The following is a 16,923-nucleotide window of genomic DNA, read 5'->3' as shown; positions in this document are numbered from 1 at the left end:
AATAATTTAAACAAAAAATCTGATTTAGCGTCTAATATCTACAATTTTGCACAAAAAAAGCAACAAATTAACCAGCAGCTCATTTTAATGGTTTATTTAGCGCCCAGAGATGGACGGCCATTCATTTGTATTTATTTGTTTCAAGAAGTTATTACATCTGTCTCATTTGTGAGTGTTAACGTTATTATTAGCAGTGTCAAATCTTTCAGTGATGAAGGACCCTCTTTCTGAACTACTACTTGTATGTGTGAAATGTAGACTTTGTAATTACCTGGCTGGGATGTATCGGTACATCCCCTCTTTGCTCGCACACAGTAGTCCCATCTTGTGTTTGGGTCCTTAACAAACCGGCCAACATCTTGGAACAGTTCGCTGAAGGACATATGGCTGGCTTGGTAAACCGTATAGTATAGGAGGGCAGCTCTCCACAAAAAGGGGTCTTTGCGAAACAAGACACTGTGAATGCTTGCAAGACCTTCTTCTGTCGGATTGATTGGTTTAAGTCCATATTTTTTTCGTCCAGTGCTGGTATTCCAGGGTTGTTGATTATTGTTCATTCCACGAAAATAATGAGTTCCTGCATTTAGACAATGTACGGTTTTTATTAAATGATTGGCATAACAAAAAATTCCAAACACACAAACTGCATGTGCGTGCTGTTATCACTGAGGTATGTGCCAGTAATGAGAACGAAACTAACACCCAACATCTTAACAGTTTTTCTAAATTACTTTTACCGAATATTTGTAACACTTTGGTCCCAATTCACTAAGTTGTGTGTCAGAATTCTGGCATAAAACTTAATATGTCACAATATTTTTGAGCAATTCTTAAGTTGTGCAAAATTACTGTGACATTTGGCATTTCCATGCTAGGATTGGCGTGCTATATCAATATAGCATGGGTGGGACATGGATTGAGCATGGAGATGCATGTCCTTCAAGTTCATAAAAAGTTACAGCCCTTTACTCCTTATTGGTCTACATTTCTGGCAGTAGCAAATGCCATTTAACAGATGCGCCTCATTTATTATGCGCCTCTTAATGAATTTGGCGCATTGCACTTCGAGCCATTTCACTGAGACTGGTGGGCACAATGTCAGTCTTAATTAATCGGCCCCTTTATATTCAGCTGAAACATTAGACTAGAGACTTTCTATGATGGTGTACTGTATCTTCTGGTCCACTAATGAGGATAAAACTACACACTGCAAAAAAATTTATATTTTCCAGATAAGCTTCAAGTATGATTGTTCAATTTTCAAATATGCAAGAAAAAAACAGCGGCACTCACCATCAAACCATATTTTTATTTTGATCCAAAACATGGTTTATATAAAACAAGGCAACGACTATATCACTTGTATGTGGGCTTTATCAGGCCTGTGCTGTATCAGTCAAGTTGTCCTTGTGTCTGTCCATTACTAGGACAACCCATTATCAATCTTAATGGCTATGTTAAAATAAAAACTGTCATACTCGCCTCCCCTGCCGCTACCATTCCAGCGGTGTCGGAACCTGCATTTCCATGGCTCACGTGAGCTTATTGCATCTCATGAGCCCTGAACCCAATCAGTACTGGCGTCATTGTCCCTGCTTCACATGTTTAAGTAATCAAGAGGGAGTGTGAGCAGCGGCTGGCCTCTCACTTCCTCTTGATCACTTATATGTGCTGGAACAACGCTGGCAGGGGAGGCGAGTATAAGTGTCTTTATTCTTATGGGGAAAAACATTCAGATTGAGAAGGGGTAGTTCTACTACACTGAAAGAACTGTGAACGAGTGTTGTTTACATGGCAAGATAATAAACAAGTGTTGTTAACAGGCTGCCGATCACCCAAAGAACAAGCAAAACATTCGTTTATGGGGTGAAAATATCTTTTGCTCAAGTTAAAGATCATCGCTCTTGGCAGTGCATTGTCCTGTGTAAACAGGACTCACACAGCCGGAAACAATGACACAGTGGCAGTGTGTGTGTAATCTAGTACAGATTGCTTAGTGTGCATCATTTACGTTGGTCTGTCTGTGTACACAGGCTATTAAACAACCGCCGATTGGTAAAAGTTTACCAATCCGTGACCATATGTTTCCGTCGTTTGGTCTGTGAAATGGACCCTAAGGCTCAATTCATACATCTGTCTCTATTTTTACATCCGTATTTCATAAAACCTCATTAATACATTGATTTTTGACAATGTATCAGTTAAAGCCAGGTGAAACACAGATGGCAAACTGAAGTAAAAAGGATGTCTCCAATTTTTATCCACTTTTAATAGATCTCCATATAACTTTTAACCCCTTCACCCTGAAACCTGTTTTCACCTTCCTGACCAGGCCAATTTTTACAATTCTGACCACTGTCACTTTGTGAGGTCATAATTCGGGAATGCTTCAATGGATCCCGGTGATTCTGAGACTGTTTTTTCGTGACATATTGTACTTCAGGTTAGTGGTAAAATTTATTCGATATAGCTTGCGTTTATTTATGAAAAAAAAATGGAAATTTGGCAAAAATGTTGAATATTTTGCAATTAAATCAGAGAGTGGTGTCACACAAAATAGTTAATAACATTTTCCACATGTCAACTTTACATCAGCACAATTTTGGAAACATAATTTTTTTTTGTTAGGAAGTTATAAGGGTTAAAAGTTGACCAACGATTTCTCATTTTTCCAACAAAATTTACTTTGCGGGGTAATATAGTACCACCATTCTATGAACTGCACCCTTCAAGGTGTGCAAAACCACATTCAAGAAGTTTATTAACCCTTCAGGTGCTTCACGATAGCTAAAGCAATGTGGAAGGAAAGATGAACATTTTACTTTTTTTCACAAAAAAATTAACTTTTGGACCACAAAATTTGTTGTGCAATTTCACCTGAGTACGCCAATACTCTGTATGGGGGAAAGCCACTGTTTGGGCACATGGCAGGGCTCAGAAGGGAGGGAGCACCATTTGAATTTTTGAACGCAAAATTGGATGGAATCAATAGTGGAACCATGTTTGGAGACCCCCTGATGTACCTAAAGAGTGGAACCCCCCAATTCTAGCTCCAACCCTAACCTCAACACACCCCTAACCCTAATCCCAGCCCTATCCATAACTCTAACCACAACCCTAACCCCAACACACCCCAAATCCCAACCCTATCCATAATACTAACCGCAAACCTAGCCCTAACACATCCATAAACCTAATCCAAGCCCTAATCATAATCTCAAACATAACCACAACCCTAACTTTAGCCCAACCCTAACCCTAGCCCGACCCTAACTTTAGCCCAATCCTAAACCTAGCCCCAACCCTAACCCTAGCCCAACCTTAACTCTACCTTTAGCCCAACCCTAACTTTAGACCAACCCTAAATTTAGCCCAACTCTAACTCTAATGGAAAAATGGAAATAAATACATTTCTTATTGTCTTATTTTTACCTAGCTAAGGGGGTGATAAAGTGGGGTTTGATTTACTATTTGTTTTTTATTTTGATCACTTTGTTAGGGTCTATCACAGTGATCAAAATGAACCAATAGGAAAAATTTCCTATTGTTTCTGGGTGCCGTTTGGCAGATCTCGGTGGGCGCATTGCGCATGCACCTGCCAATGTCTTCCCGGAAGAAGATGCTGGCAGCCGGGGACAGGATCGGGGAATGCAGGAGGATTCAGGGACACTGGAGGTACCGGGGGCGATTACATCAAAAAAGAGAGAAATTAAATGGGAATTCAGACTTTTTTTGCTGTTGCCGTTATTCCGTTAATAACGGCGTCGCAACACTGGGGTTGGTAAAATCTGACCCGAATCATGTTCTCTGGGTTCTCAGCTACCCCCGGTAGCCGAAACCCGGAGAAATTCCGACACTGAGGGGCGCTATACACTTATGTCTCAGCGCCGTTAAAAAGCGTTAAGGGGGTTAAAACATTCTCTCTCTCATTATTCTGGCCTTAGGCAAATATTAATAATTATGGTAATCCTAATTGACCTAAAACGGGAAAGGTTTATTCTGATTTCATGTCTGATATTGAGAAAAACATGCAGATGTCTTTTTATATAGTGTTTGTAAACTTCTAGTTTCAAATGTGTATCTATGTATATATATGTTGTACCCAGTGCTGGCCATCAACCACTCCTGCCAGAGTTTCAGCTAAACCCTAACAACAGAGCAGCAGTTTCTCTTCCTGTTGACAGGGTGGGACTACTGATGCAATGCTGTTTAACAGACGGCTCTCCACTGCCTAACTGGGGAAGCCGGCTGTCACTTAGCATGATGCACGTAGTCCCGCCCTGTTAACAGGAAGAGAAACTGCTGCTTTGTTGACAGGGAGCAGCTAAATCTCTGGCAGGAGCAGTCGATAACCAATGCCACTAGCTGCCTCTGTTAGCAACTACAAGCATTTTTTAAAGTCCCAGATACCCCCTTTTAGTTATACCAAATTGGGATCTATGTTTTCTATTTGTTCACTTTTTATTTAAAAATTTGTACATTTTTTAATTATGGTAGGGAACTAGACAACCCAAAGTAAACAAATACGTGAAAGAACACAGATTCCATGGATATTTTACCTGCTCAAAATGAAGGCAATGGTCAAAGTGTTGTAAGTTGTTATATTACACACTGATTTATGATGTGCTAATATATAATATAAACCTAGGAAATCTTTTACCTATTTCATGTTTAAGCATCCCCTCCAGCCATTGCTCTCTTGCAGTGGACATGTTGATAGTCAGTGTTGGTCGACCATTTACGACAGTCATAGAAGCCCGAGAAAGCAAATCATCTGTAAGGTGCACAACAATCTGAAACATATAGATCAATATGGTCATTTTAGGGACTTGTAATAGCAAAATTACAATTTTTCAAAAATAAAAAAGAACTTGGCACTCAAATGGTATGTGGCTTGAAAAGTCTTTTCAAGCCACAATACCATTTGAGTGCCAAGTTCTTTTCTATTTTTGGACTGTTTCGGGCTGGACGCCCTACTTGAGCACCTCCCATCCTATTTTGTATGAGTGCCGTGTTTTCACTACCTCAAAATTACAATTATTGTCAGACATACTTTACTTGGATAAAAATGGAACATGTGTTGCTTTTATGGAGCAGGTGATTGTTTGCATAAAAAGGTAGATGAGTTTAGAGATGGGATATTCATGCAAGGGACGCCTGCTCACTGAGAAGTAAAGCTATTGTTCCAGGAGATGCAAAAATACAGTGATCCATCAAAACTCACTCCAAGGTGAATATGTAAGGGGAAATTCGGCTGACATCTGTTTCCGCGCCCCAAAACATCTTCCAGAGGGGTCCCTGGGTGTGTGCATGCGGTTGTGTTTCTGTTGCAGACACCTTCAGGTTTAGTTCTGGCACCATTTGTGCGGCACCTTACCCCTTTAACTTCACAATGAAGAAAACAAACAGGTTTTCAAAAATAATATATATATATATGTATTTGCGCTAAAGGTTCATGTAGCTCTTAACATGAAAAAGATTAACCCAGAAGTTACCACAAAATTATAATATCAGTCCTCATACATATCATTACCTTCCTAAAGATCAATCCTGCAGTCCTCATAGAATGCTGCAATCCATCCACAGGTCCTTGTAGGTGGCTGAATCCAGATGTCCAAAAGTATATATTCCCGTGAGAAATAATTTTATATCCGCGGTGATTCTGAAACTAGGGAGAAGGGGTATCAACCTGTCCTGGCCGGTGACAGGTACCCCTTTGTCCTATGAGTAATTCTCGGCGCTTTCCTGGTGGCACACGCTTCCGCATACAATTGCCGGCGAGGTGCAGTGAAGCTGCAGGACCTCGCGTGACGTCACAAACACGTGATACCTCACGTGATCGGCTTGCAAGGCTGTACAGAGCGCACCTTGGACCACAATTCATCCAACGCGTTCATCCAAAAAGTTCAATCTCACTATTAAGACCATTCAGGATTAGCGTGTTCAGTTCGAATATCCATCTGCTTTCCTCTCTTGAGTGAGATTGAACTTTTTGCCTTTAATTAGTGAGCACAGCGCTTCTATTAGTAACGATATATAAGCACCTTCTATCGCGCACCGGACCATCCCTGAGGAAGGAGTCTGATGACCCCGAAACGCGTTGGATGAATTGTGGTCCAAGGTGCGCTCTGTACAGCCTTGCAAGCCGATCACGTGAGGTATCACGTGTTTGTGACGTCACGCGAGGTCCTGCAGCTTCACTGCACCTCGCTGGCAATTGTATGCGGAAGCGTGTGCCACCAGGAAAGCGCCGGGAATTACTCATAGGACAAAGGACAAAGGGGTACCTGTCACCGGCCGGGACAGGTTGATACCCCTTCTCCCTAGTTTCAGAATCACCGCGGATATAAAATTATCTCTCACGGGAATATATACTTTTGGACATCTGGATTCAGCCACCTACAAGGACCTGTGGATGGATTGCAGCATTCTATAAGGACTGCAGGATTGATCTTTAGGAAGGTAATGATATGTATGAGGACTGATATTATAATTTTGTGGTAACTTCTGGGTTAATCTTTTTCATGTTAAGAGCTACATGAACCTTTAGCGCAAATACATATATATATACTGTTGATTGAGACCCTCTTTTGGGTTTATTATTGGACAATTTTTGGTAGTTGAGTCCAGGTATTTGCTGCAGTAGGTTTATCTGGGAGACTTTGCATGCAGCGCCCTTAAGTATTGTTTAAATTAGGTTTTCAAAAATAACTTTTTGTTTAATGAAGTTAAAACATATATACAAGGGCTTGACTTTCTCTTCTGCACAATACAGAGGCGCAATCTTCGTGGTAATGCACATTACTTGTGGGAGACGTTACAGATGCATTACAAGTTACGCTGAGGGCCTCCATCTTCCCCATACAGGGACACACAGGTTGATGTGTTACGCTGTGTCCACTGTACCCTAGCTGGACTCTTGTGAAAGGTGTAAGGGAGCTCTCATTAGCTACCAACTTACAGACGTGCCCCATCCTGACCTCGTATTCTTTCACTGCTGATCTTAAGATCTGGCTAACACAGAGACTTTCTTAAAATCTTCCTGCTTAGGTGCCAATCTTGCCTGCTTTGAGTAAAACTGGCACCACTGGTTTGCTGAATGACTTGCTCCCTTGCCAGTCTGTTACTTCTACACATACACCCCGAGTGATGATAGAACTCTCCTAGAGCATTCTATTTACTCTCCAGCTCTCTCTGAACTTTCAACTGCCTCTTAAAACCAGGAACTCACACTCTAGTCCCCAACTATGGTCTGGCCCTACTTTTAACCCTGTCACCCCCAACTAACAGTAACTGCAACCTTAGGAGGATATAACATGCAATAAAATATAATTTGCACACAATAAAGCAACAGGGATCTTCAGTGGGGTGTTACGCCATCTTCTCCAACTTTACATGTGTCTTGCAACAGAGCTACTTATAAAAGTGAGTGCACTAGATGTTGAGGAAACAAATTGTTCTGGAATGAATAAGTGTGATAATCACTCACCTCACCCAGGCATCCTTCTTTTTCCATGTATTTTCTAACTTGATGCCATATTCGACTCTTTGGAAGAAGACATCCTCCAGTGGCCTGCTCAAATTTTTCATAGTTGCCATATTTCTCAAGTGCTTTCTGCATGATATTAACAGCCTACAAAAGACAACAAAGGAAGGGCAAAGGAACTTATTTTTTTTTTTGGCCTTAAATTAACCATGCACAATCCTTCTGAGTGTTTAGCTACCACCCAATCCATGGAAAAGCAATAGTCCTGTATGTATTACTGTTACTACACCAGTTATTTGTTGAATGGTATATCAATTAGCTCTCTTTAAAAACAAAAGGAACCATTTAACAAGCCTCCCAACATCACTACGGACAAATACATAGCCAGAAACGCATCTACAGACAGCCTGTAAGACTCCATACTCAGCTGCTCTCTTTAAGGTTATGCTTACACAACTGTATTTTCAGACTGATTGTCCTTATAAAAAACTGAGCACTCAGTCCAATGTTACTCAACAGGACTGTTTAGATGACGTTTCATTTTTTTTTTTACATAGATCAACTTTCCACATGATCAAAAACAGGCACTAGTCATTTTCTTATTTCTGATGAGACTCCCCTGTTTGAGTTTATAGATTTTTTTACTGATACACTGTAATTATTACCATAGGAAACTGTCTTTAGTCTTGTAAATTGTATTCATTGCTGACGTATAAAACGTATAAAAAGCATCCCCAGATCAACACCTGGTCGTCTAATGGTTAGACGGAGACCTGGAGAGGCGTACAAGCCACCGTGTCTTGCACCCTCTGTGAAATTTGGTGGAAGATCGGTGATGATCTGGGGATGCGTCAGCAAGGCTGGAACTGGGCAGGTTGTTCTTTGCGAAGGACATATGAATCAAGCCGCATACAAGGTTATCCTGGAAAAGCAGTTGATTCCTTCTGCTCAGGCAATGTTCCCCAACTCTGAGGACTGGTTTTTCCAGCAGGACAATGCGCCATGCCACACAGCTAGGTCAATCAAGGTGTGGATGAAGGACCACCACATCAAATCCCTGTCGTGGCCAGCCCAATCTCCAGACCTGAACCCCATTGAAAACCTCTGGAATGTAATCAAGAGGAAGATGGGTAGTCACAAGCCATCAAAGAACTGCTTAAATTTTTGTACCAGGAGTGGCATAAGGTCACCCAAAAGTAGTGTGAAAGACTGGTGGAAAGCATGCCAAGACGCACGAAAGCTGTGATTAAAAATCATGGTTTATTCCATAAAGTATTAATTTCTGAACTTTTCCTGAGTTAAAACATTAGTATTGTTGTTTCTTATTGATTATTAACTTGTTTTTTTTTTTTGCATTATTTGAGGTCTGCAGGCAATGCATTTTTTTGTTATTTTGACCAGTTTTCATGTTCAGAAAATAAATACAAAATTTATTGCTTGGAACTTTGGAGACATGTTGTCAGAAGTTTTTAGAATAAAAGAACAATTTACATTTTACTCAAAAATATACCTATAAAGAGAAAAATCAGACAAACTGAAAACTTGCAGTGGTCTCTTTTTGCCAGAGCTGTATGTTTCCAGGGATCAATGCAGACTTCTTTACAAAGTTCTTTCATGAGGAATACTTTTGGGAAATAGAAATTTCGTAAATCATAAATGTGAACATTTAAGGATATGTTCTTGATTACAAATCGTCTTTAAAAAGTAACAGTTTTGATTTTTTATTTCATAATTTAATAGTACACTTGAAATAAGGCAACTTTGTAATATATAGAGATTTGCTTCTTTCTCAGTCAGAATTGATCGGTCATTATCAAAATTCCCAATTCTGAGGTAAAATCTGTATTCAGTGAAAACTTTCCCTTTACTGAGATAGGAGAAGGCAGATGAGCATTTCTGCTGAAGCCCTGCTATGTGTAGCACAAACTGTCAGAAGATTGCAGCTTGAAGTCTCCTAAGGAGACTATTGAAGCAAGTAAAAGGTAGAAAATAAATGTTTCTAAAAATATAAAAAAAATTAAAATACACAAAAGTTCACATCTCCCCCCTTTTGCCCCATTGAAAATAAAACAATAAAACACCCGATCTATCAAAATATAAAAAGAATTAATGCGATCGGTAAACAGTGTAAAGAAAAAAAAATTCAAAAGACCAGAATCAGTGGCTACCTCAAAATAGTATTAATAAAAACATCAACTTGGCACGCAAAAAATAAACCCTCACCCAGCCCCAGATCTCGAAAAATTGAGACTCTATGGGTTTTTGTTTTAACAAATCATGGATTTTTTTTCAACACTTAAATAAAAAAGAACCTAGACATGTTTGGTATCTGCAAACTCTTAATGACCTGGAGATTTATAATGGCAGGTCAGTTTTAGCATTTAGTGAACATGGTAAAAAAATAAAAAAACTATTGTGGAATTGCACTTTTTTTGCAATTTCACAGCACTTGGATTTTTTCTATTTTCCAGTACATTATATGGTAAAATAATTGGTGTTGTCACGCAAACAACAAGCACCCACATGGCCATATTGACAGAAAAATAACAAAGTTATGGCTCTGGAAAGAAGCGGAGAAAAAAATAAAAACAAAAACAAGTAAAAAAGTTTAAAAAAAACCATTGAAGAGTTTTAATACCTGTTTAAGAAACTTGTCGGAGGCATGGCTGTGCTTCACTAAGACGTTTGGCAGTGCAGGATTGGCATATTCAAACTGAGGATTGTTTATAAATGCAGACTTAAAAAACTTATTTTTCTCTTTTTCAATATTTAATGGCTTTATTGCATTTAAAATACAGATTTTCTTCCCAGAGACGTCTTCCTTTGGCTTTGAGATCTCAGGCTCCTTTCCACTTGTTGGGCTGGAAAAGTAATGTCTTCTCCTGGTCTTGATTTTAGGCCTAAGTGAGAATCCTATGCTGTTTCCCGCCACAGAGATGCTTTGTGGATACTTAGCAGGGGTCGCTCTTCCTTTAGAGTTAAAACTTGACATGTTCCGTCTGACGTACATCCAAGAGTTGTTCTGGGAGGAAGTGCGGGTTTTCTGGTGCTCTTTGCTGCGTAATGTACTGGAAAGTTTACCTCCTTTCCTTCGTTTTTTGCTTTGTGCCCCAAATGATTCTTTTTGAGGTTGTTGCTTCTTTCCCTCTTTGCTCTGAAGCAGAACGTTGTAACTGCTGGTTCCAGTGGTAAATGTGTCTCGCAGGACACTCATAGACCGCCCTTGGGTGTTTTTTGAATTCTCTAGATTGCATACTTTTTCCACATTCAGAACAGATTTTCGAGACAGTTCCTTTTTAGGCCAATGGAGGGTTTCTACAGGAAATGCAAACACATAATTTGTTTTAATATGCAAATAAAATAGAAAACATTTTTTATTTCATTGCAAAAAGGACCACAGGCATGAATGCTGCACTATTAAATGGTAGCACTTTAATAGCGGTCTACTAGATGTGTCTATATATTGCTGTATGAGTATAACTATTACTATTGCTTTTACTTCACTTACCCACCACCTAGGAGAAGGCAAGATTCCTGCTGAATATTTTTTTTAAATTGAGACAATCAGAGTTCTCCAGCAGACCTTTATGGTTGTCATTGCCAGATTGCTATGAACGCCGCCCCGTGGACAAAGCTCATAGCAAGTGAGCATTTCTGCTACATACTGGCGATCTGATCATGGCCTGTGTGTAGCAGAGGCAATCAAAGTACTGCAGCTTCTAGTCCATGGAGACTAAACAAAAAGGTTTTTTACAAATATATATATATATAAATACACATATTTGGTATCGCCACCTTCAGAATCACCCGATCTATCAATATAAAAAAAAATTGACCCGATCGGTAAACGACGTAATGCGAAAAACATTTAAAACGCCAGAATTTTGTTTTCTTGGTCACCTTTACATTGCAATAAAATGCAATAAGGAGCGATAAAAGCATCACATCTACACCAAAATGTATTACTAAAAACATCAGCTCGGCACAAAAAAATAAGCCCTCACCCAGCTCCAGATGACAAAAAATGGAGATGCTACAGGTCTCAGAAAATGTCGCCATTTTTTTAAAGCACATTTTGGATTTTTGTTTCACCACTTAAATAAAAAAGAACCTAAACATGTTTGGTGACTGTGAACTCGTAATAACCTGGTCATTAAGGGGTTAATTGTTATTATATGTAATAAAGATTATTGTATCAATATTTTAAAAAAACAGAGTTCTCCAATTTTTTGATAGGGAAATTTAGTATTCATAGAATGGTAGAGTTGGAAGGAACATCCTGGGTCATCTGATCCAAGCCCCTGCTCAAAGCAGGATTCGCTAAATCATCCCAGACAGATGTCTGTCCAGCCTCTGTTTGAAAACTTCCATGGAAGTAGAACTCACCACCTCTCGTGGCAGTCTGTTCCACTCATTGATCACCCTAACTGTCGGAAAGTTTATTCTAATATCTAATCTGTGTCTCCTCCCATTCAGTTTCATCCCATTGCTTCTAGTCTTTCCTTGTGCAAATGAGAATAAAGATGATCCTTCTAATGAGTTAGGAGATACTATATATATATATTTATTTTTTATTTTTTTTGGCCCAATTATCAGATATTTAATTAATGAAAAAACTAGTTTTTGTAAAAAAAATTGTCTACAAGTTATACAACAAAAAAATAAATAAAACCCATTTCTGACTTACTACTGATTTGTTCATTCTGCCTCCCAAAGATCACAGTAAGGTTCAGCGCAGATTTATGTAATTATTTTTTCTTCACTGCCTAATAGTATAAAATTCTGTGTCAATATGATCATGCATCATTAAATTAATTAATTGAGAGGTGTACTCTGTAAAATGGGGTCACTTATGGAGGTTCTGCTGTTCTGGCACCTCAGTGGGTCACGTCACCCACAAACCATAACAGTAAAATTTGCACTATAATATGACGCTCCTTCCCTTCTGAGCTTCGCACTGTGCCTCCAAAAGTAGTTCCCAATTACAAGAATGGTATTGGCCAAATCAGAAGAAATTTCACAGCAAACTGTGAAGTCCATTTTTTCCATTAGCCCTAATAAAAGTTAAAACTTTTGAACTAAAATTACATTTTAGTGGTAAAATGTAATTATTCTTTCTTCACAGCCCAATGGTATTAATTTCCATGAGGCACATGTGGTGTCAACATGCTCACTGCAACCTTAGATGAATTCATTGAGAGGTGTAGTTTGTAAAATGATGTCACTTATGGGGGGTTTCTGCTGTTCTAGCACCTCAGGAATTCTGCTAATGTGATAGGGCACCCACAAACCAATCTAGCAAAATCTGAACTCCAATAGTGCGTCTTCCCTTCTGAGCTTTGCCCTGTGCCTCAAAAGTAGTGTTCGACCACATATGGGGTATTGGCGCGCTCAGGAGAATTTGAACAACAAATTTTGAGTTTCATTCTCCCCTGTTATCCTCATTAAAATAAAAATTGGGGCTAAAAGCACAATTTTGTGGGAAAAATTTGAAAATTGTGACATAGTTCACTAAATTTCTGATATTTTCACAAGTAAACACAACTCATATCAAAATTTATTTACCATTATCATGAGGTACAATATTTCATGAGAAGACAGTCTCCAAATTAGCGTTCCAGAGTTTTTACCTCATAAAGTGACACTGTTCACATTTTAAAAAATTGGCTCAGTTATTAACGTATAAATTGGCTCGGATCTTAAGGGGTTAAATATTAAAACAAAAACAATATTAGATTTTGTTTACATGTTCTTCCCTTGATTCTGGTGTTCTGTTCTGTCACATGAGCAGAAATAAAAAAATTAGTGACCTGTCAGCAGTCTTCATTATGAATACCTAAGCAGAGCGCCACATGACGACCCCCCCACAGGCTGCCCAGAGAACGAGCATATCATTAAGGCTGGTTTCCCACTTGCGTTGGGCAGAGCTGCAGTGGACTGCATAGATCCTCCATTAAGCCCCGCCCACTGTCGCACCTCTTCCAATCAGCTCCGCCTACGTCAGCATGCATCCTATGTACCTATCTTTACTATTGGGTATGCAGGCCATGCGAATGTATGCGTATGCCTCCGCATGCGTCATTTTGATGCTGCCCCGAACTGTGCCAAACGCAACATTTTGCATTTTGTTGCGGTTGGCGCAGCATCAAAACGACGCATGCAGAGGCTTCCGCATACATTCGCGTGGCCTTCGTACCCAATGTTAACCCATTACTTGTCAAATTAGAAATTTTCATTTTACGGATTTTTCAGAAAAGGGCGTCCCAATATTCAATTAAAAATGACAATTACATGATTTCCTATTTTGAAAACATTCATTTTACAAACACAACACAAAAAATTGGACCTAATTATAAAAATTATAAAATCTTAGTTGCTAGAAGCAAAAGATTAGGCGTCCCAAAAAAAGGACATTGGTAGATAATGGGTTAAAGATAGGTATGCAGGACACATGCCGACATGGGCGGAGCTGAATGGAAGAGGTGCGGCAGTGGGCGGGGCTTAACGGAGGAACTACCCAGCCCTCCTCAGCTCTGCGCAGCGCAAGTGGGAAACCAGCCTAGCTCAAAACTGAAAATAAAGATTAAAAAACAACCACAAGACGGATTTTATCAACCAAGGTATCATTTTAATCAGTATAATGGCACCGACCTGCCACTGTGTGTAGGTTACTGTGCACCATCCTGCTGATAGGTTCCCTTTAACCATAGGATTAAGATAACATGACCACGGTTTGTATTAAATAACAGTGGTCTACTCATTGGTGCTGGACTTTTTTCCAGAAGAGAATTACCATATTTTTTCAGACTATAGAGCAAACCTCAGTACAGGACACATTCCACATTTACAGCACAAAACAATAGAAATATATTTCCTTCTAATTAAAGGGAACCTGTCAGCAGATTTTGCCATTATAAGATGCTGCCACTGCCTTTCAGGGCTTATCTACAGCATTTTATAATGGTGTAGATAAGTCCCCGGTCCAACCTGCAAGTGAGGAAAAATAAGTTATATTAAACTCACCCGGTGGGGCGGTCCTGTGCCGTCCGGTCCGATGGGTGTCGCAGGTCCAGAGGTCCAGCGCCTCCCATCTTCTTGCGACGACGCCCTTCTTCATCGCTCCCCGGCATCTGTTGAGGGCAGAGTAAAGTACTGCAGCACGCAGACACTGGGCCTCTCTGACCTTTCCTGGAACCTGCGCACGGCAGTACTTTGCTCTGCCCTCAACAGGACAGAGGAGTACGCCTGCGCCGGAGAGCGTTGAAGCAACAGGAGGGCATCTGGTCATTACAGGTTGTAAGCTTCTTGGAAGAGATGGGTTTTCAGGTTCCGTTTGAAAGATCCAAATGGGGGATATTCAGGAGAAGTCTTGGAGACAATTGGGTGAGGAGCAAATAAGTGTGGAGGAGAGAAGGAGGTCTTGGAAGGACCGGAGATTACGTGAGGGAAGATATTGAGAGATTAGTTCAGAAATATACGGTGGAGAAAGGTTATGGATGGCTTTGTAGGTCAGTGTTAGTAGTTTAAACTGAATACGCTGGGAAGTTGGGAGCAAGTGAAGGGATTTGCAAAGAGGGGAAGCAGGAGTGTAGCGAGGAGAGAGATTAATTAGTTGGGCAGCAGAGTTAAGAACAGACTGGAGAGGTGTTTAGAGTGTTATAAGGTAGACCACAGAGAAGGAAGTTGCAGCAGTCGAGGTGGGAGATGGTAAGGGCATTCACAAGCATTTTGGTAGAGTGAGGGTTGAGGAAAGGACGGATTCTGGAAATATTTTTGAGCTGGAGGTGACAGCAGTGGCGAAAGCTTGGATGTGCAGTTTAAAGGACTGGGCAGAGTCAAGGGTTACTCCAAGGCAGCAGATTACCAGGACAGGAGAAAGTGTGAATTCATTTATTGTGAAAGATAGATCAGGTAGGGAAGGTGTGCAAGATGGAGGAAAGATAATTAGTTCAGATTTGTCTGCATTGAGTTTGAGGAAGAGAGAGGAGAAGAAGGAGGATATGGCTGATAGATACTCTTGGATTCTGGAGAGCAGAGAGGTGACATCTGGGCCAGAGAGATAGATCTGAGAGTCATCAGCATAGAGATTGTACTGGAAGCCATAGGCCGCTATGAGTTGTCCCAGGCCAAGGGTATAGATAGAGAAGAGGTCCTAGAACAGAGCCTTGAGGGACACCAACAGAGAGGGGGTGAGATGAAAAGGTAGTATGGGAGTAGGAAATGCTAAATGTGCGGTTGGTAAGGTATGAGGAGATCCAGGATACGGCAAGGTCTTTGACACCAAAGGAAGAGAGGATCTATAGTAGGAGGCAGTGGTCTACTGTGTCGAAGGCAGAGGACAGGTCTCGAAGGAGGAGTATAGAGAATTGTCTGTTAGCTTTGGCTGTAAGTAAATCGTTCGTAAGTTTGGTCAGGGCAGTCTCAGTGGAATGGTGGGGACGGAAGCCAGATTGTAGGTTGTCGAAGAGAGAGTTAGATGCAAGGTGAGAGAAAAGTTCAGCGTGGACGTGCTGCTCAAGGAGTTTGGAAGCAAATGGGAGCAAATATATGGGGTGATAGCTGGGCATAGTGCTCGGGTCAAGGGATGGCTTTTTGAGGATAGGTGTGATCGTGGCATGTTTGAAAGCAGAGGGGAGGGTACCAGAAGTTAGTGATAGATTGAAGAGATGGGTTAGGGATGGGTTAAGTGTAGTGGTAAGGTTGGGGATGAGGTGGGATGGGATGGGGTCAAGTGCACAAGTGATGAGGTGTCATTTGGAGAGAAGATGAGCAAGCTGTCCTTCATTGATTTTGGAGAAAGAAGTTATGGGGTTAGGGCATTGGTCTGGCATACAAAGGGGTTCTGGTGGTCGGACAACAAAGACTTGCCTTGTTTGGTCTATCTTATTTTTTAAGTGCGTGGCAAAGTCCTCGGCAGAAATTAGGGGAGTTGGAGGGGGCAGTGGTGGGCAGAGGATGGAGTTAAAGGTGTTGAACAACTGTTTGGGGTTGTGGGATAGGGAATATACAAGGGATGTAAAGTAGGCCTGTTTAGCAGAATGCAAATGTGTTTTCTTTCAATGCCTTCTGCAATTCTGGATGCTTGCCAAAGCTTTTTAGTGATGTTATTGTGCAGGGTTGTCTATTGATTCGTCGCACTCTGCTATGCATGTCAGGGGCAACCGATTCGATGGCCGATGCCAGAGTGGCATTGTAGAAACTAGTGGCAGTGTCTGTGTCGTGTAGTAAAGCTATGGAGGACAGTGGCTGAATAGAGTCAGAGTGTGCGAGGGTCTAGATGTGTGAGGTTTCTGTGGGGATGCGCATGTTCTTGGACATGGGTGACAGGTGTGGAGGACAGTGATGAGAAAGTGAGTAGATGGTGGTCAGATAGAGGGAGAGGGGAGGTCGTGAAGTTAGATAGGAAGCAGAAACGGGTGAAGACCAGGTCTAATGTG

The 16,923-nt window shown here is 40.7% G+C and overlaps 1 protein-coding gene across 1 annotated transcript in view; it reads right to left on the bottom strand.

Annotated features, from left to right (window-relative positions):
- MATCAP2 (microtubule associated tyrosine carboxypeptidase 2) overlaps window positions 1-16,923 on the bottom strand; it is a 52,942-nt gene that overhangs the window by 5,325 nt on the left and 30,694 nt on the right. Inside the window, exons 2-5 of the mRNA XM_077269243.1 lie at window positions 10,125-10,801; window positions 7,490-7,633; window positions 4,661-4,793; window positions 272-577 (exon numbers count right to left, since the gene is read on the bottom strand). Coding sequence (XP_077125358.1) covers window positions 272-577; window positions 4,661-4,793; window positions 7,490-7,633; window positions 10,125-10,801 — 1,260 coding nt within the window. The remainder of the gene's footprint in view (window positions 1-271; window positions 578-4,660; window positions 4,794-7,489; window positions 7,634-10,124; window positions 10,802-16,923) is intronic.

The sequence above is a fragment of the Ranitomeya variabilis genome, chromosome 6 (genome assembly GCF_051348905.1).
Source record: "Ranitomeya variabilis isolate aRanVar5 chromosome 6, aRanVar5.hap1, whole genome shotgun sequence".
NCBI classification, from domain to species: Eukaryota; Metazoa; Chordata; class Amphibia; order Anura; family Dendrobatidae; genus Ranitomeya; species Ranitomeya variabilis.
The sequence above is the reverse complement of the archived record's forward strand: the minus strand, read 5'-3'. Positions and strand labels throughout refer to the sequence as shown.